General features: G+C 35.7%; 1 protein-coding gene across 3 annotated transcripts in view; it reads left to right on the forward strand.

Moving 5' to 3' along the window:
- The window catches only part of INVS (inversin), an 87881-nt gene that overhangs the window by 5705 nt on the left and 60216 nt on the right, over positions 1-21960 (forward strand). For all 3 annotated transcript variants that reach the window (XM_065753532.1, XM_065753533.1, XM_065753531.1), the window contains exon 3: positions 7004-7170. In XM_065753532.1, coding sequence (XP_065609604.1) covers positions 7004-7170 — 167 coding nt within the window. The remainder of the gene's footprint in view (positions 1-7003; positions 7171-21960) is intronic.

A 21960-nucleotide genomic window follows, 5' to 3' on the forward strand; every position in this document is an offset into this window, starting at 1 on the left:
AGGTTGAATGACTGAAATAAAAATGAAATAAAACAAACAAACAAGCCTTAGTTGTGTTAACGGTATAAACTGTCTGTTTTAGTGGGAATAATGTTTTTAATGGCAACAAACTAATGTAGAACATTTTGTAAACAACAAATAAGTGGTTGATACGCAGATACTTGTAGAAATCTGTGGGATGCAACTCCTTTAAACACTTGTATTTAAAAATTTTTCCCCTTCTATCTCTGTGCAGGCTGAAAAGTCTGATTTTAAAAATCCTGGCTAACAATCAGAAATGACATGAATTGTTTTTGTTAAGTTCAGTTCGGTTTTATTAGTCTCAAAGCCAAAATATACTTTGAAAATGCAAAGGAACAAGTATTTCTGTATGCTGGTATGCTTTGTCAAACATAATGCAAAACACACATTTGGACCAGATATAGACATCACTTTTTTTTTTTTTCTAAACAACAAAAAATTCTAACAATAAAATAAAAATATTCTAACAATAAAATAAAAATGGTGTACTCTTTGTAAATGAGGGAGTGAAAACTGCATGAGCCTTGCAGTCTTTGCTGTAATGGCAGAATTTGGCTCTTCTGCCTTGTTGTGTCTTTACAGGATATGACACAGACCTTACTTTTGCCCAGACAGGACGAAAAAAGTATTGCCTAGCAGAAGAAGAATGCATCAGTAATATTTTTAGCTGTTTACCAGGCACAGTTGAAAGTATAACTTGATGCCAAAAGCAAATTGAGCAATTGATGTTACTCACTGAACTTGTTGACTTCATTTTAGCCACACTACATGATTGAGGACAGTACACCAGTGTTATGTGTGCGTATGCTGGGTTGCTCAGCATCGTGCTGCTGACACAGCTAGCTGTTGCAGCTGATTGTGTTGACAGCAGTATGTCCCCTAAGATAAAGTCTCACTTTCTCTTTTAGAGGGAGAATAACTATTACTTTCCTCTTTGAGTCTTCCCTATTTGGTTTTACTTCTTTTCTCACCTGCTGTGGTTTGACAGAGCATGTGTGACTGTATACAAACATATACAGTGTATTTTCCTATAATTTATGAATTTGGACACATATGTAATCTTCCCCACCTGCAATTTTAGAGGTGCAGGTGTTTGAAATAATACAGTGTGGTCTATGTATTTTGTTTGATTTTTTTGACATCCTGTACAAATTAGGCAGCATAAATAGACAAAATCAAAGGTAAGAAGAAAATTTACATAGAGAAAGGGAATTTTGGAATAAACTAGCCTCTGTTTTAACAGGTAATGATGCTTAATTACAGCACTTACTTTGTCAGCCTGTAAGTTTAATAACATAAAGCATAGTGTATGGCAAGTGTTTATTGTATAACCCACATGCAAAGTCTTGCATTTTGTGAGTTGACTAGTGCTGTATCATACTGTTTTAGTATTTTTTAGTATGTTTTAGTATTTTAGTATGTTTTAGTGCAATCTATGGCTCACAGTATTTTCTTGGTTGCTTTTTGCAACACTGAACATGTATTTAATTGTACCTCCTGTGTTAAAAATCATCTGTATTATTTTAATCCCTGGCACAAAGGGATCAACAGTTAATATATTTGTTGGGATAATCATTTTGAGTTTAACATTTTTATGTAGTATCTAGATGAGATGTACCTAATTGTTTTTAATTGTTCATGAGAACACAGAAATGTGTTATGCAGTTTTTATACCTAAGTGTACACTTAGTCCATTTCCTCATCTAAAAAAAAGAGTTGTACATGAGCTTTAGGCCATTTTTGCTATTCTTTAACATGAGCCATTTATTTTAGTCTCTCCATTCTGCATATCCTCTAACATTATATAGCAGACAACTTGGAATTTGAGGCTTAACTCAACTGCTGATTTAAGAGGAAATGTCATGTGAGTGTAAGCCACATATGTATGTCTGGTTGGGAGAGATGTTTTTGTATTTATTTTCAAAAATGTGACTGTGTAAGTCCCATCAGCTTTAATAAATATGATGTGTTGTTGAGATTGTTAATACTGAAAAGTGGAACTGAACTGCCAGTACTGGAAGAGCATCTGACTATAGTTCACAATTAGGAGAAACCAGCATGTTTGTTGGGATCAGTGCCATGTTAAGTTATGATTTGGAGCTCAGTTTGTGTGTCTTTCTGTGCAGGCCTACATAGTTGTTTGAAACTGGCTTTGTTTTTTCTGTAAAATGCTTTATGGAATGGCAGAGGTGTAACTTTGAAAAAGCATTTGTTGTCAGCTGAAATGTTGAGATGTAAGACATCAACAGTTTCACAATATATACATTTGTAATTTTTGTTTCTGATAATAGAGGGAAGAATTTCTTTGAAGCTGCAGCCAGTTTGCAGTGAGATTATAGTGCTTTCGAATAGAAAGTCTAGCAAAAGATTTTTCAAGTTAAGAAAAATAAAAAAGAAATAATTCTAGTATTTAACTCGTATGTTACGCGTAGAATTATTTCCTAATGAACATGAATTTAGTAAATAATGACATAATTTTGAGCAGAAGTGAAAAATTTCACAATTCAGTAACAAAATTGAGATAACACTTAAAACACTTAAATATTTAAATAAAAAAGCCTTTTTTTCCTCAATGGTTTTAGTGAAAAATTGGATTTTTAAAGCTTCATCTACCATGTACTAGTAAAATATTTCCTATTTTTTTAATGTATTATAGGGCATAGTTAGCCAAATACCTTTGAACTTCGTTTTTACCTTGCATCTAGAAGCATAATGCAAACTCTAATTGTAAGAATCTTAAAATTACTTTTAAAAATGCTACCATAAAATTAGGGTGTTTTTTTATATATATATATCTTCTGTTTTGATACAAAGAGCAGTTTCTGGGGTGTGTTCAATACTCCTCCCATTCAAAGCAAAGTTCAGACCAAATTCTTACATAGTTTTTATACAAGGCCACAGTGGAAAAAATTGCTTATATAAAGTTACGAATGTAAATTTCCATTATTTGATTTTTTTCTTCCATACAAAAACATACTTTGCTCATTTGTTTATTGTAAGTTTGGGACTCGCCTGTTATGTTCATTATGAGACAGTTTCTAGAGGAAAAGCTGACAAGAATATGTGTGGTTCTGAGTGGTTATCTACAGAAGGTGGAATTGTAGCTATTCTGTCTTCTCTTAGGCAGTAATGCAGCAGGAAAAGATAGCATCCTATTTAAATAGTTTGAAGTTGCATGGAAATCCAAAACAGATGTATATATTTTTCTACATACAAGGTGGAAGTCTTAAAAAAAATTAGACAGAAGTGATAGATGTTGTATTTTAAATGAGGCTACTGATAATAGAGTCAGAATATACAATTTATGGAAGGGAAGGCATCAGTGTGGATAATGTTTCTTCTGTGTACTTTATGTTCTGAGATATCAGAGGAAGCCATGTAGGCAGAAATGTAGTGATGCACATTTGAAACCAAAGCAGGAAGCAAATGCTGCATTGAAGATTCCTAACTTCAAGTCATAAGTAAGAAACTATCATGTTAACATTTTATTGTTGTCTTATCTAATCAATCATGGTAGTATTGCAGGTTACTCTTGTGTATTGGCTAAGTGGCATATTGAGGATCTGATCCTAAAACAAAGTTGTTAGCAATAATTAAGGGGTTAACAAGTGAGATTTTGTTGAATGCACAACAGGATCAGCTCTTTAGTTGATCCTGATTGTGGTAGGACCTGTATCAGAGTGCTTCAGAGAGATTTTGTAACTCTTAATCAGAGCTATGTGCATAAGAAACACCACCCTGATACAGTTGTGAACTCTACAATTAGAATAAAAATGCTCACTATGAAGAATCTGAAGATGAGTCTTAAAAGTAAACTCCTTGCTTGCAGAGTGAAGCAAGTGCAAAAGCACTTGGCAAAATAATAAGTTTAGGAAGGTCAATGGGAAGTAAGTATGGCTTATCAGCAGTGTGAGAGTAGATGCTAAAAGTAAAAAGGTGTTCTTCAAAAAACATAACTTTGTCCGAGGAAGATAGATACAGGTAAAAGAATACAGGTAGGCACAGATAAGGTTTCATAGAATAATTAAGATTGAAAAAGAGCTCTGAGATTATGTACTCCAACCATCCACCTACCACCAGTATCATCCTCTAAACTATGTCCCTAAGTAGTAAGCAAGTGGGCAAATATTTACTGTAACTTGTAATACCATGCTTAGCAGTGGTTTTTGTGAGAAGCTTGGTTGGCAGGGAGCAAATTTTAATCTTTAAACATGAGTTAAGGGGAATATCAATCTCCTTGACTCCTTTCTGAAATTATAATTAAGAATACTTAATTGCTGGATTAGTTGAATATAATATGTTGTGGAGAGCAAAGATTGTTTCTGTAAAGAAAGAGCATGCCTCTGCTGAACTTCTTCCAGAGCTTCAACAGTCATACAAACAAGGGAATATTTAAAAAGAAAATTCACCTGTAATAATACAGTGTTCCTTAAATAACCGTAGATGACACTTCCACTTTGGGGATGTTCTTGGCATCAGGATGTGTAGGACAGTTGATACTAAGAATTTACAGGTGTTAGTTTCTGTGTGGTGACAGAGTAGAAATATGAGTCTTTGTTGAGGCAGATGCATACTGTAAATTTTTGTGGGCTCTGAATAGAAATACAGTGAATTATTGTTTTAATGAGACCTCAGACCTCTTATTTTGCTTAATTGCTGCTTTGCTGTCCATGTGAATTCAAGAAAGCTTGATAATTGTGTTATTTCCTTTCATAAGGCACAATGAAGTAAATAATAGTATTGAGGTAACGTTGTAATCTTTGTACTTTTTAAACAAACACTATGGTGTGTAGGCTTCAAAACTTAGAAGCTTCAGAAGCTTGAAACCTTCTTTCTCTAGCTAGGAGGCATCATGTTTGTAGGCTTTTGTTCTTGGGGACTTTAACCGCCCTGATATCTGCTGGAAAAGGAGCACAGCAAGCTGTAGGTGATCTAGGAGGCTCCTGGAATGTATTGAGGATAACTTACTGAGCCTAGTAATAGGCAGCCCTACCAGGACAGATGCAATGTGGGACCTATTGCTCACCATTGTGAGTGAGCTGATGGTGACATCAGGATTGGAAGCTGCCTGGGATGTAGTGATCATGCAGTGGTCCAGTCTGCACTCTTGAGGGATATCAGACAAGCAAAGAGAAATATCAGGAAGCTTAACTTTTGGAAAGCCAAATTCCAGCTTTTCAAGGAGTTAGTCAACAAAACCCTGTGGGAGTCTGTCCTCAAGGACAAGGGAGTGGAGCGATGCTGGTAGATCTTTAAGGAAGCTTTCCTTAAGATGCAAGAGTTCTTCACTCACAAGTGTAGGAAATGAGGAGCCTGCTGGTCAAATTGGAGGGCAAGAGGAGCATGCACAGGCAGTGGAAGCATGGACAGGTAACCTGGAAGGAGTATATTTGTTGTTAGGCTGTCTAGGGATGGGGTCAGAAGACCAAGGCTCAGCTGGAACTGGACTTAGCAAGGGGCATAAAGATTAAGAAAGGCTTCTATAGGTAAATGAAATAGAAAGGGAAAGTCCAGGGGGGCATGCTTACCCCCTAGTGAGTGATACAGGCAGGCTAGTAGTAACAGACAAGGAGAAAACTGAGGTACTTAACAACGTTTTTGCCTCGGTCTTCACTAGGAACTGCTCTACACACAGCCCTTGAGTGGATGGTTCAGAAGGTGGGAACTGTCCTGAAGTAAGCAAAGATCGGTTTTGTGACTGCCTGAGGAACCTGAACATCCTGAGGGAATTGGCTGAAGTAGTTGCAAAGCCACTCTCAATGTTATTTGAAAAGTCACGGCAGTCAGATGAAGCCCCTGGAGACTGAAGAAAAGGCAATGTTATGCTCATTTTTAAGAAGCATAGGAAGGGTGATTCAGGGAACTATTGACCTGTCAGCCTCACCTCAGTGCTCAGGGAACATCATGGAGTAAATCCTCCTGGAAGCTCTGCTAAGGCATGTGGAGTAGAGGGAGGTGATATGGGATTTCTAATAAGGCTTCTTCAAGGGAAGTCCTACCTGACCAACCTTGTTGCTATTTATGATAGGTAACTGTATTAGTGAACGAGGGATGAGCCACTGATATCATCTTTCTGGACTTCAGTAAGGCCTTTGATAAGATCCCCTGTAACATCTTTCTCTTCAGTTTGGAAAAATACGGAATTTACAGGTGAACTGTTTGATGAATGAGGAGCTGGTTATGAGATTGTATTGAGAGTGTGGTGATCAGTGGCTCAGTGTCTGAATGGAGATCAGTGACAGGTGTTGGCCCTTAGAGGTCAGTACTGGGACCAGTGCTGTTATTAGTCAGTGACATTGACAGTGAGGTTGAATGCACCCTCAGCAAGTTTACGGATGACAACAAGCTGTGCAGTACAGTTAACATGCCTGAGGGACAAGATGTCATTCAGAGCGACCTAGACAGATTCCAGAAGTTGGTCCAAGGTGAACCTCATGAGGTACAACACAGCCAAGTGCAAGGTCTTGTACCTGGATCATGACAACCTCCACTATCAGTACAAGCTGAGGGATGTAAGGATAGAGCCCAACCCTGCCAAAAGGACAGGGAGGGTACTGTTGCATGGTAAGCTCGACATGACTCAGCACTCTGTGTGCCCTTACAGCCCAGAAATGAGACCATATTCTAGGCTGTATCAAAAGAAGCATGGCCTACAGGTTGAGGGAGGTGATCCTCCTTCCTCCTGTTCTGCTCTGGTGAGATGTCACTTGGAGTACTGTGTCCAAATGTGATGTCCTTACTACAGGAGAGATGTGGACCTATTGGACCACATCCAGAGGAGGGCCACAAAAATGACCTGATCGTTGGAATGGGAAAAAATGTCCTCTAAGTGTCAGTAAAAATAAAGAGTAGTAATGTTGATTTTATGTGATGCTCCATTATTTAGATCGCTCTGTTTATATCAAAAGTACTCATTAATATAAAATACTGCTTTTAATCACGGAATTAATTATTCTATATAATTTTTTTATTATTATTTTAGGAAACTCTGAGCTGAAAGATAAAGAGGACCAGTTTGGAAGAACTCCACTTATGTACTGTGTGTTGGCTGACAGAGTAGACTGTGCAGAGGCATTGCTGAAGGCTGGAGCAGATGTTAATAGAGCTGATCGTAGCCGAAGAACTGCTCTCCATCTTGCTGCACAGAAGGTAATTAAATAAGTTCTCTTCCATAATAGAAACTTAGAGCACTCACAGCAAGTATAAAAGAGATTTTCTTGTACTGAATGTTTCTAGTGTCTTTAGAAACTTTTGTTGTTATAGAGGACAGTAATATTTATATATTTATTTAATTGTTGTGTTTGTAGCTGTCTGAAGAGAAGGTTCACTGCTCTTTTTAAGAACTCATACAAATGTGCAGTGTCTATTTTGGGATAGCTAGTTCTAAGAAAGAATTTTGTATGCCCTGATGTAATTACCATTTAATATTACCATTATTTTACCATTTATTCTGGTGGATATAATGCCATATCTTGTCAATTATTGGTTCTGTGCTTGAGAATACTTAGCTTGTGGAATGCCAAATCTGGGACATTTCTATTTGTCTTTCCTTCTACAATTTCAGTCTGTAATATTGGCATGTCATTGTCCCAGGGAAGAGGTGCTGAAGGAAAAATTAAACAAAAAAAAGGTAACAAAGTATAATTTCAGAGCTGCAGAGTACCAGCTGCACTTCACTTGCATCCTGATTTTCAGTTTTTTTTTTAATAGAGGCCTTTATGTGCAACACGTGAAGAGGCAGGAAAGAGAAAACCCTTTTCTACATATTCTCAACTAGAGCAGATAGATGTGAAATGAAGTAGGACATCCTGAGTTGGAACTTCCCTTGTCTAGGAACTGCTACTCCCCTTGAGGCAGGGAGAGGGGAGGGAAATGTGAAGTGGAATGTTTAATAATAGATTTGTGATCACCCATAAGACCAGAGTAATAACACTTTCAACAAGGGTAAGCAATGGAGAGGAGCTTTCTGCTTGACTGTTTTAGTTCTCTTTGTATTTATGTGCTCAAATTCTGGGATGTGCAGTTTGTTGAATAGGGTTTTTCCCATCTTTATTTCTTTTTGCTTTGTGACTCTAAACCTTGTTTGGCCTACAGATATGAAAAATAATATACTATGTAGCAATTATCTTCTGGTTGTACATAAAAGATGCAACTCCAATTCTTGTCCTGTGATAAAAATTGGCTCTAATTTTCTGGGAAAAAAGATACTACTTAAATTAATTCCTAAACATTTACTTTAGACTCCTTCCTTCTCTCTCCGCACTTCCTATTGCAGGTTAGTTTTTTTAATTCCATGGAATTTGTTTATTCATAGATTTTGTGTATGTTGAATGTAATCACGGGTGCTTACTAACACCTTCCCTCGACTTTTCCTTCTCTGGAAAGTAGAATTAATATCTCAAAAACTTCCTCTGAAGTCTCTCGTTTTTCTTTTTTTTGGTTCCTTACCAAAAATAGGAAACTTATAGCAAATCTGTTAAGATCTCCACAGCAGTAGGTTCTGCAAGCCAAGTCTGTCTTCCTCTTACATGCTATCTTCTACAACAAGGATAGATTTCCATCCTTAATCAAAAAATGACTTACTCTTGGATTACATTTGTAGTTTCAGAATGGTACTGAGAAAGGCTGCTAAAGGGATTTTATTTAATTTTACACCAATATTTAGCCTACTTAACAAAAATTACCAGTGCCACCAGTGTAAATGTTTTAATGCTCTTTTTCTATTAATTTAAAGCATCTTGAAATGCTTTTGAAACATGTAACTCATCAGATCACAGCAAGGACCCTGAGGGGAGAATATGTTGCCATATTGTTGTCTTGATTATCCACAGAGAAATTGTTTTTCTTCTCTGGAAGATGCTTTTTGCCATTTGTTGGTCAGAGAATCTTGCAGTACTACTTTCATTTAGTGTTATTTAAAACTGCACCAATATAAGCTGCTTTCCTTTATTTTCTTTCCTGTATCAAATAGTTTTGCAAAAGCATTGGTAGGTATACACCTAGGTTAAGATGAAGCTATTTGTGTTCCTCTCACTAGGGAGTGATTAATAAAATGATCACCATTTCTTGCCTTTCAGTCTTTGTAAAATAGTTTGCACAGTTTTTAGTCCTGTTACAGAATAAAACATCTGAAATACAGTATTCCCCTGAGTTCAGTCATAAATCATCAGTATTAAGTAAAATGAGTTAGGACAGTAATTGTCTTTCTAAGATAGTTTTCTGGTTGGATAAGGCTTTAGAAATCAATAAACAGTATTAAAGATGTTGTGACTTATAGTCTCTCAAGAATATTTCTCATGGCATAGCTACTATGCAGGCCAACTTGTGCTGTTTCACGTTCTATTAGATCCAGAGGTTTTGACAAAAGTAAAAAGTGAAATTGATGTGATAACTTCAGCAACTCTGTCTAATGTGGTTTTGATATTGCTTGCCTTTTACCACTTAATGAGGAAACAGATTTCAGAACTCAGAGTCAGTATGTCATCCTTGTCTTGTCTTGCCATGCTTTGTCTGAGTAACTTCTGTGGCTAGAATGTATCTTCACAGCAGTTACCTTGGGAGAGATACTGGGTTCTCATCAAAGGGTTTACAGAATATCTCTGTCTCAGACTTCACTGATGTTATTCTGAACTATTCTCAAGAAGTGAAAGGGTTAGAATACTCCCTTACTGGTCCATCTATCCCCCTTTTACTAGTAGAAGATTTAGCTCTCACCTTATTTTGCCTGAATTTCTTGAAGTTAATAAGATAGGTTTGGATAATTCAACTGTTAATACTACTTGGATTATCGGTGCTTTGGAAAGAAATCATGGCTACACATTGACATGATAACTTTTGCTGATTGGTAGTTTAATGATAATAATTATCTTCTTAATTATGAGTCTTCTGTGCTTTTCATTACATATCTGTTATGAATGTTTTCTCTGTTAAAGAACTTGAAAAGAGGGAATTAATGCAGCTGCAAGATGTTGAGGTGAGAATAATCTAATGTAAACGTAGATATTTATATTGCAGACATCTAAACCTGAGGTAGTTCTAGATAGTTTTTAACTTGCTGATGAGAATCAAGTGCTTCCCTGGTGTAATTCATTCACCCTGAAGCATAGATATCCACCTTAGGACACATGTATTAGCACAGTCATCCTTTTAGGCAACCAACTAATCTAACTTTTGATGTTATAGATGTCTAAATTGTGGCAAATGACTCTCATGCAAGGCATGCATTTTTAGCAAGTAATTTTCAATTCTTTGTTTATATGGTGTTTCATACTGTCTTTATTTTGTCCATCCTTCAGATGGGGCTGGGTGGATGTTTCTATCTTTATAGACAGAAGGCTTTGTAAATGAAGTTACTTGGTTGGTCTTCTTTGAGTTTTCTTCTGTTGTACTATACAAGGAAAAGGTAAAGGTTTTGGTCTCTCATATTAAAATAGACAGGTGTCTCAAAAAATTTTAAGAGTCTACATTATTTAAAAAGTAAAAATAAGGGAAGGGGAGGAGGTCCAATCCCTAACTTCAGAAACATTAAAAAAAAAAACAACATTGCAGCAGTGCACTGTGAAGATTGCCAAAGGAGTTTCAGATGACACTTTGTGACTTTGTAAACATGTATGTAATTTAATGAGAATTGAAAGAGCAACTAATTGAAACAGAAGTAAAATCATTAACATGATTTGACAGTAATTTCACACTGAGCGGTTGTATTAGTGTGTGGGTGTAGATCTTTTAAGCTGGTAGAATTTAAATTATTATGAAATAAACTTGCAGTGGAGAAAGATGTGAGTACTGAGGTGGCAGTTTAATGAGATATTCATTTTCACTAGTAATTATTTTCCTCTTAAAGCATCTTGAACTGCATCTTATGTAAATACCAACAAGTAGAACAAAAATGTTTTTACATGTCCAAATAGCCTGGATGTGATTTTTTTTTAATATATATTTATTTTTTGTTTAAAAAAAAGAAAAGGGAGGGAGGGGGAACAGAGACAAGCAGGCCTGCTTCCTTCTGATTTTCTCAAGAGTGGAAGCTCACTTATTACCAGTCTATTTACTCTGGGGAAGTAACTGTCTCTATGAATTCCCTAAGTACGGCCTTCTGTGTTAACAATGATAGAAGAAAAAATTCAATAGTTTTGTTGTTGGATGCTAATGAAATGTGCTTAAAATAATCTGTCGGGTTGCTTAACTGTCAGAAGGTTGGTTTTGGGAGCATTCATCCTGCCCTGGTGGGAAAATACACCTTTTATTGTCTGAAAGCCTTAAATATTCTGTCAGTTAAATAAATTCTTTGCTGGCACAGTTATTGATAAATAAATTATGTCTAGGTTGCAGTTAGGACTTGTGTGTAGATTTTATGTTGTATGTATGCTGTGTATATTTTAATGATTTTTAATTCTAACTTTTCTTGAACTAGAAAAGATGGGTTGTTCCTGTACGTTTATCAGTAGCTGTACCGGTGAAGTTCTGCTCAAATGTGATTCTTCACAGTGCAGTGACGGAGCAGTGGCACAGCTGCACAGAGAGGTGGTGGAGTCTCCTTCTCTGGAGACGTTCCAGACCCACCTGGACGCCTACCTGTGCAACCTGGGCTAGGGAGCTGCTTTGGCAGGGGGTTGGACTCCATGATCTCTAGAGGTCCCTTCGAACCCCTACAGTTCTGTGATTCTGTGAATGCTATTTCTCCTTTCTTCACCAAGGAAAAGGTGTTTATTTAAAAGCTCCTGAATAAAATTTGGCTGGGAGTGAGTTTACACCCTTTTTCCTCACTGCCTTGTTCTGAATGTATTCCTTGGAGCTATAATATGCTCCTCAGTAGCATGTAGTATAGATCCTCTTAATCATTCATAAGGCATTAATTGCAGTGAATAAACACATGCACTTCTAATATTCTTTCCCAATCTCTATTATGTATATAAATATATAATCATGATGTCCTTCAGAGATTGTTTTGGTCAGTTGATGTTCTTTTTATCCTAAGCAGATAACTACTGAAATTCCCTCTTTAGTGAAGCCTCATAGTGAGTACATACTAATTCCATGCATGTAGGTTCCTGATGTGTGAATGAGCTTTACCATCGTTCTCTCATATTTTCATACAAACATGCAACTTGATTGTGTTAAAAATCTGAACAGACTGTGTGAAACATGCATGTAGTCAACCGGCCAGAATATGGGATTTGATTTTATTTTTTTACCTGCAGGACTGTGTTTCTTTTGTGTTTAAGTAAACTACAGAAAATAACTGTGACATAAAATATTTTCTTTGCTTTCCTGAACAAAAGATTATTTTTTGTGAAGGCAGCCTGAAGATGCTTGGGGGCGGAATGCAAAGTTTCTTGTGTACTATTCGTATGTGTCACATTACAGATAAGCTAATGCCCATCCCCTTCTTCCCACCCACTTTTCACAACTGCAGAACTGCTCTCGGTTCAATGAGTCAATAGAATTCTACAAAACAGTGATTCATTTTCTGCCCACTGAGTGCAAGTTCCCATGCTTCTATATGCTTTTCAGTATTGGCTGTGCAGGTGTTACTGTTTATTTGTGCTGTAAGCAAGGTAATTGAAAAGGATAAAAATACCTACAGGGAAAAACAAACAAACAAACAACTCATTTTGATACAGAGGTGTGATTTACAATATGACCCCCTAGAAAGTTGCTCTGTCATCATTGAGGAAGAAAAATAAAATAGCCAGAGACAGTGCAAGGCTGGAATTTACTAAATGACCCTTCACACCATAAATTAAAATAAAGAAATAAAATCTTTAAACCTTATGGGAAGAATTTAGCAGCTTCCCATTCGAGTTGAGTGAGGACAAGGGAAGCCTTCTGAAGTTTTTTGTATCTGATAAATAGAAGCTATGGCTTTCTTTCAGTGTCTTGTCTGTCTCCATAAGTCTTCTTCAGACTTTTTTTTTTACCTCTGCATAAACCTATATTGTTTTAAAAATCATTGAGCTAAATATTGAAGTCTGACATGATGATCTTGAAATCAAAGTATCAAATATTTCCTTTTCTAAGGAAGATCTGCTTTCCAGCATAGCATCTATAACTTTACTGTTTCTCTACTGAAATGTGTAAGGGAGCATCTTGTGGAAACTAATGATAGTCAGGGAAGTTATTTTTTATGTAGCTAAAGGGAAAGCCCTTGGTCTGAGATGATTCTAGGAAGTCAAGCAACACTAGATACTAAGAGAATGATCAGAAAACTGTCCTGTGCATTTTTCAACTTCAGAAACTCATTGTCTTGATTCATTATTGCACCAAAGGTGTGAAGAAGAGGGAAGGCCTTCCAATTCACTTGTGGTAAATGTTGTGGAGCAGCTTAACTGAAACCAAATGACATCCAGTTTCTTATGGATTCTTCATCTTTCTGTAAAAGCTTAATATCAGTTTTGATGATGTGGAGACCTTAATTTAGAATTTAACTTTGAGAGACTAATATACAGCTCTTATATATTCAGGCAATACGTTTTCAGCATACACACTTTGTCATGCCTTCATAGCAGTACAAAAGCATACATGTTGATTGCTTATTAAATGCTAAGTCTCTAGACATTTGGTATGTAGCAGTTAACTGTCTCTACTGTCAAACTATGGGTTAAAATCCAGTCAGCACTCTTGTCTGCAGAAGATAAAACTTCAGAAATACTATTTTTACAAGTCTGATTTCATTCACACAGCAAATACTAAGGCATTTGAATCTGCTTTCTCTCTGGTTTTATGTCAGTATAAAATCACAGTTTAGGAAAAGGTTGTGCAAAATTTGCATCCCAGCTTAGTTTTTTTAGCTTCAAGATCTAGATTAGAATTTCAGAGCTTAAGATCAGACACTGTTTCTATGCAGTCTGCGCTGATAAATACATCATAAGTGTCTATAGGCTTTGGTAGTAAAACTGTCTCAAAAATTATTTTAGTAACTTGGTTACTAAATAAACTTACTTGTTCTAATAAAGTATTTTTGAAAATGCTGGTTACAGTTTATGACTGCTCCCTGAATATACCTGCTTTCCAGCAGTCATTTTATGCATCAGAGGAATTGCCACGTGCCTAAAACAGTAATGAAGTGGTGTCTCTCATTGTCTTTGGATAGGTTTGTATTGCAAAAGAGGAGAAATAAAGGTGCCTGATGTACTAGAATGTTTTATACTTCAACTGTCTGGTGGAATTGCTCTGTAGTCTGCTATAGACAAGAATGTGTTTATCTGCTGCCGTAGTAGTATACTACTTTTCCTCATGTAGAGTAGTAGAAACAAAACCTGAGGGTGGATGGGACGCCCAGGTAGGGGCACTTATGGGGTGTTTAGTTAAATACTACATAGTAAAGCATATTTGTCTGAAAAGCGTAGTGCTTTTCTTTTAAGTGCAGACATTTGTGTTAAATGTTGATCTCCAGTGCCTGGGGCACTTAATTTCTGAAAGCTGAGGTTTCAGACTGATAGCCGTTATTGTAGCATCCCTGTTTTGAAGGATTTTGGTCTAGTTGTCAGGGTTACAAACCTAATTTAAAAATAGAACAAAAAATAAGTGCATCTATGATTTTTGTGAAGCTGAAAAAATTAACTCTTGTGATACGTAACAGATATGGTTCTCAGGGAGGCATGTGTTGTGGAACACAGTTTGAAGATTATTATGATGTATGATTTCTATTTCTGATCTGTAGTGATTGAAAAGATACACACTTACTAAAAAGTCATTAACAAAAGATCATAACTAAGTCTTACAGAAGAGAACTCAGGAATACTCGTAGAAGAAACAGCGTGTTGGGTAAATACATCTGATATGCATTTGCAAATTTTGCTGGTGAGATTAGAAATCAAGAACATTATTTTTTCTTCACTAGTTGGCATCATGGTTTTTAGCCATCATAGTTAAAGATTTAAAAACAAAAATGAGAGACTTAAAATTAAAAGATTAAATAATGACACATCTAATGATGTAGATGTAATCACATGGGGAGAATGGTATATATTCCTTTGCTCAGTAGACAAGATATGTGTTAAAAAGAATCAGCTCAGTAGTGCAGTGCATGTAACCTGTGGTAAATAGGAGGTTGATAACACAGACAGTAAGGGAAGTTTTCCTGTTGGAAGTCCAGAATGACTCCTGAGAATACTATGGACTCCTCATTGCCAGTGCATGAGTTTTGTTCAGCTGCATCCACCACTAGAGGTCTCCTTCTGTACAGGTAGTTTTGTGACAATTGAGTTTTATAAATTCTGAACTAACCTAGCTTTAGAAAAGAAAAAATTACCTTTAAGAGTTTTAAAAACTGAAAATAAAAAATATATCTAATAAATGTTTAACTGTCTGGATTTTCTAACACCATAGTAATCTTTTCAGTGATTTATTATATTCATAGTACATTTTTGAGAAGTATAATAATAATTTAACTTTATTCCTGGAAATAATATACACAGTTTCAAATGTTCAGTAACTTCACCAGTTTATGTGAATTTTATGTGACCCAATTTACCTAAATGTTCTTTAGTTTCATATCTTAGGGCGATGTTAATCTTAAGGGTTCTGTTTGCCAACTGTTGATTTTGATATCTGTATTTTATGATATTATATGGTATTACTTATTACTTAATTAGGGTGATATATGTGAAATGCACATCTTCAGAGGGTTTAACCATTCGTGTGTGATTGTAATTAATAAATACACATTTGCCACCAAGAACGTTTTATAAACCTGAGAAGTTACAGTGGTCTGAAGACAAATAATGCATTTATTTATTTATTACATCTTTATAGTGTTTAGACCTTAAAAAATAGTATAAGGCTGTCGTTGTACTTAGTTTTCTAGGGATATGGACAGTGTAGATGTTGCACAGTAACATTCTCTTCAGTTAAACTCTAGATTTTTTTTCAGTTGTACTTTAGAATAGCAATTAGAATAGCAGATACTCATATCTTTTATCTGCTTAAACCAAAGAAGCTTTTATTTCATTTAAATCTTAATGTTATTTTATTTAATGTTTTTTTTTTTATTGCTAGTAAGTAACTTCAGACCTGTAGAAGTACACTACTGGAAAACACATTCTTTTTGCCAGAGCTGATAAACAAACTGATTAATTATAGTAGGACAAGTGCTAATTGTTTTTTTAACTACTTAAAGAACTTATGTATTTTTACTCACATTATTCCTATAATTGCATGATCTTAACAATGTTCCCAGGGTTATGGGGGCTTGGAATATTCTGTATATATTTTTTTTTCATGTTCTGTTTCTGTCATTTGTTGTGTTAAACAGCCTCAGTTTGGGGGCTGTGCCTCTTATCACTGTTACTGCTTTTGGAATTTGCCATGAAGCAGTGTGGCTTATGAAAGCATATGTATATTGCCCTACAAACTTAGATTATTTTTATTGAGAATCAATTCAAGAAAAATTATAATGATGAATTAAAAACATGTATTTCTGGTTTATTTCACTCCACTGGAGGAAAAAAAGAAAAGGAAAATTGTGCAGATATCAGTCAAAATGGTAACTGTAACATCTCTGTCCTAAAGCTTGAGATTCCATTTTTAATGATGCGAGTCCTTGTCTGCTAACTATGTTTCCTATCTCAGACTGGTGTTTCTGGGGTTAATTTTTGCAGAGTTTCTCTGTGAGTTTGTGAAGAGTTCTATACGAAGGGAATCAGTACAACCTAGTGGAGAGCAGAGTCATGAGCATTTGCATCTCTGGAATGTTTTTATTGACAAATGGTAGTCTGCTATTGACATTTCTGTCCCTTGATGATACTTCTATCCTAGCTTATCTTTGCTGGTCAAATGCCTTAATTGTTCTGGCCTTTAATTCAGTCAAAGTTGGAGCATGAGTGGAAGAGAAAAGAGAAGGAACAGGTCTAACAGAGCATCAAGCTTGAGCTGTGAAGCTGCTGGCAACGATCAACCTGTCATAATGTTATGATTTGTTCATTTTTATACCATTTATTAGCCTTTACTTGTTGTGCCATTTGGCCTCCAGGGCAGATAAAGTGCTGTCTAATTTGGTAGGTTTGCTTCTGTCAGAGTGGCCTCGACAGAGAAGGTGTTAGCTGTAGTGACAAATAATCAATAGCTGTCGTTGTCATGAGGAACGTGAGTAGTTGGGCCTTTCATCTGGAGGATTAGAGGTCTAATTGGATTGAGAATAGGGAGGGTGGGCTGTTGGGTAACCCTGTCAACTGTGTTAAGCTGTCAAATGTCAGCCTTACTGAAAGGAGGAAGGGATGGTTAGCTTTCAGAAACAAGGAAGAAGACATATGAAAGCTTTTAAAAAAGTGATAGAAAATTAGAATAGGCTAATGTACACTGTAACCCCCTCATGCTTAATTATATCTCTCTCCAGCTAATGAGGATGTATAGCATATGCATCTTCTCTTTTTCATGCAGGCATGTGCAGAATTTGTGTGAGACAGATTTGGCAGCATGGTACCAAGTCAGATTGGTTCTGTGTCTTGCAAAAAAGCAAACTGACTACTCAGGTGGGGAATAGAAACACGGAAGATTATGACATAGAGAAGGAAAATAACCACCAGTGGGGGAAATCACTTATCAGAAGCTAAGAAGAAACTAATAATCTTTTGTTGTAAAGATTTGGCAGGCTAAGAGGACCTCTTTTTATTTATTTGTTTGTTTAGAGATAAAAGAGTTGTTTCAGTGCTTTTGTACATGGAATAAGGACTATTATCAAGTACTGCACTGTATTGTCCATTGAATTTAAACTGTTGTTGCTTTTATCCCTCGCTCTCTGCTTGCTTTTTTGAAGAAAGATTTGTGTTTTTCTGAAGAAGATAAATCCAATAAAAACACGACTATGTTAGTAAAACAAATTATTTTTTTCATATTAATGTCTCAGAAGGTTTACAGAACTAGTATCTACCAGAAAAAATAATTGGGCTAGATTTTAGAATAGGATTTTATTTATAAAATTAATAGAATAATGCTTGCTTTCTTTTTAATTTTGTTGTGTTGCTCTATTCAAATTAAGTCTAAACTGGAATAAGACCAGTATCTTTTTTTCTATGTAACTCCTTCACTGCTTTTCTGCAGTACTTAGCTGAAGTCAGCCTTGATAGAGCAGCCATCTTTTTTCAAGGAGTTAGCATCCTTAACTGCTGATGACCTTAAAATAATAAAGGTTTTATTCGTTGTAGTGAAAAGGGTGTCATAGTTTGGTATCCTTTTTAGAGCTTAATCCAATACTTGTTACTAAAATCCTTGCCCTTTTTAATCCCCTTCTTTATCAAACTAGAACATTGACTTCACTGTCTCTTTCTTTCTTTCTCTTCTCCTTCTACAATATCACTTCTATTTTTGTTAACCTAATTGACTTACTTTCATGTACAGTTTGTACATCTCTCTCATTTTCTAGCGTGATATAATTTCACCACTCTGCGTCTCTGCTGTGCTTCTTGCACTGCTGATCTGTCTTGCTTTGCTCTTATATCTACTTTTACCATCTTTCCTATGCCTGAAATAAGCTTTCACAATCCAATCTGCCTAAGATGATGCTGTCAGGCCACAAACATGTACGATCATACTAGTGCTTCAGTTGAGCAGTCTTGGTCTTAAGCATTTCAGATTTCATTTAAAAAATAAGAACAGGAAAAAAATTCCAACTATTGTGATTTTTCTAAAAGATTTTGAAGTCATGGATCAAGTACAAACCAGGACAGTAGAACATAGAGAAGCTCTCCTTGTGTTAAAGCCTCAGCAAAAAGGAACTAATTCTGTATAGCATATGGAATGATATCTTAAATATCTATACAGCCAGCTGGTAGAATTACTTTATTTTCATTTATTAAATTCACTTTCATACTTCTGTGAGTGAAATTTAGAAGAGCATCTGTGCTGACAGCTTCCACGTTATTATCTGATCTATTCTAGCTCCACTTCCATAGCAATAATTTTTCAGGCTGATAGCAGTGAATAAATAAGACAATAAAGGGATCTTGTTGTGGGGGGAAAAAAAAAAAAAAAGGGCTCAGAGATTTTTGTTGGGGAGGCAGACTAGAACTGAACAGCTTTTAAACGTGCTTTAGGACAGTTGGACCCATCAAAACAAGTACTTTGTTCAGGCAGGAGCAGAGGTTGTTCTTGACAGAATGTTGTTCCATGTTGTTGGATCTTTGTCTGCTTTAAGTTGACTTAATTATCTTGGTTTTCAAGTATTAGATTAGTTTTACATGCTTTTACCAATGATAACCCTCTCTCTCATTTTTTTTTTCCAAATAATTGGTTTTCTTCAGCATTTGAACTTGTAAATGGTGATTGCACATTAAAAGTGTGCTTCTTACTAAACTTGGTACTGTGCTTGATGTGTTGTGAGTTTGTGTAGATTTCATTCTTTTCACTTACTGTTGTTCCTTTAGTGTGTGTAGCATTGTGGCATCCCTCGGTGCACAAGAGATCTGCCCAGCTCTTCTCCCAGGACACTGATGCTGCCAAGTCTATATCTTACAAAATAGATTTACAGGCAAATGCATCTCCCTGTTTGAGTGTCCTTTCCAAAACATCCTTCTTGCATTAATTATCTCTCCACAGCTGACCTCACAACTGATCTTTAATGGATACAAGAAGAAATATTGTTGTTAGGACTGAGAAACCACTTACTTGTTTGTGTCCAGATTTGTCACTGACAAATTAAAGCAGGACTATTGCTAGTATTAGCTCATCAGTTTGGCTTAGTTTAGTTTTGTGAGCTGTTTGTTGATTTCTCTCTGAATGAGGTGACTTTTTCAGGCTTTCCATAGTAAAAAGTGAAGGTATTTGCTTCCACAGATTATTAGTTTTATTTTAAATGTAAACGGATTAGTTTTGTATGAAATATTTCCACGTACTCTTCAATACACGTAGTACCAGGAGCAGATCATTTTGAAACATGACACCTTTCTGCTGAATTCTCTGGGAATCTTCTATCAGGAGACTGACACATCCTTAATCTGATGCTCAGGCTTGTCATTTGAATCAATAGTATGCTAGATAGGCTGGCTTCACAGTGAAAGGCTGTTGCGATAGACGGTATTTGAAATATAAATTCAGATCTTATGGCAAGCCACAAACTCCAGGAGCGCTTGTTTTTCATTTGTCTCTTTTTTTTTTTTTTTTGTCTGTAAACACTAGGTTAAATTGTTGATGAAAGAGCATTAGGTGAATCACTCAAGACAAAATGGTATGTATAGACCACATAAGAAAACTCTGTTTCTTGAAAATCAACACAATTTCTTTGAAATATAGATTAAATTTATCTATTAAAATGATCTTCTTGGTTTCTTTATAGATCTATTTCAAACACTTAGGCTTTTATTAATGAAGAATGTTACCCATTTTTTAGAGGAATTATTTCTACTGAAATACTCCTGTTTTATATTATTAACAACTATATACATAGTCTTCCAATATAAATATTTAAATATAATTATACGTATGCATAGAACAAGGGTTTTTTTCATGTTCTACAGCTATGTTGCAGATTTGGGGAAACACTTGAAATAAAACAAAGCTTGAACTATTGTTTTATCTGCCCGCAGTTTGAGTAGAGAAATAAATTGAGAAATAAATGCAGTACTTTTGTTAATGTTGAGGTCTGTATAGCTTACTGAGGCTTTGGTTTATTTCTCAGTACTGTGGGTAGATTTTGACTTCTTTTTTAATCTCATGCTTCACTGTAGTATCTCTAGAAGCTGTGAAATATTGTTTTTGTAAGTAACCTCAATAAATATTTAAAGAGTAAACTTACACTGTTAACAGTTATTTGGTGTATGAGTTTTCTACTCATGTAATAATTCTGGAAGTTTCACTGTGGCTGGAGACCTTTTCTTTTAAAATAGAATTTGGTATGTAGTTCTTAAATCATTTCACATAATGGTTTGTTAAAGAACTTAAGATATTTGATAGAGTTTTGTCCTCTTAAAGTATGTGCTTGTACAGTTTTTCTGTATAGGCATCTTTTGTCTTGCGAAAATGCTTTTGAACAATCATCATTGTCTTACATCTCTAGAAAAATAACTGGCAGTTGAGGATGCAGATAGCAGTAGAAGAGATCAACTGGAAATTAGAATGCTAATTGCATCTTTATACTTGAAGTATTTTTTTAAATGAAAACATCTAATTTTTATAGACAGTCTATAAAATTTGAGCGCTGAAGAGCTGAAAACACCACGCAGAAAAAGCATCTACAGGCTGTGGATAAATCAGTTCAAGAACTATAAGATGTAAGCACTGGGAAACAATTTTACCTTCTCTTTTACAGCACTGGTCAGTTTTTGTCTCTATTGTATTCCTTGATTGTATGCCAGTTGATAGTTTTGTACATTCCTATGGAAACCAAGATTCTAAAGCCAATGTTGCAAAAGGCTTTAGGAAGAAGTTCTTCAAGTTCAGACACTGGCTTGCTTTCAGTCAAAACATCTGATAGAACTGGTCTCAAGTCTACTGATGTCGTTGGCAGATATATTGCCTAAGATACTTTGCCAGATGGATGAACATGATCAACTTGGAAAGTTGTAAATAAGCTTTTCTGCTATTCAGTGTACTTTTCACTTTTGAAACTAGGATGCTGCTTACAAAGTTGCAGAAAAGATACTTGGTGAGATAAAACCTAGTGTCAAAATTGGTGGTGTTTTTTGCCACTGTTTACTTGAAAGAATTATTTCACTTGTTTAAACCCGCTGATGGTTTGCTGCGCAGAAGACATTGCAGCATCCATGTCCATTCAGAGGTAATAATTAGCTTACAGATTTCTGTTTTCAGTGCTGCAAGTCAGCAGAGGACTGTTAATGTTTATGTCTAAACAGTACTGAAGATTTTCTTTTACTCATATTAAAGCAATTTTTTATTACATTTCTAATCAAGCAGTTAGCTGCCTATTTTTACTCAAAACTACCTACGTACTTGGTTTCAGGTTCTGATTCTGAATTAAACCAGCTGTCCAGCCATAAATGAAGATCT

Source organism: Cyrtonyx montezumae, unplaced genomic scaffold, assembly GCF_038088225.1.
Source record: "Cyrtonyx montezumae isolate F1298 unplaced genomic scaffold, pur_monq_1.0 scaffold_8, whole genome shotgun sequence".
NCBI classification, from domain to species: domain Eukaryota; kingdom Metazoa; phylum Chordata; class Aves; order Galliformes; family Odontophoridae; genus Cyrtonyx; species Cyrtonyx montezumae.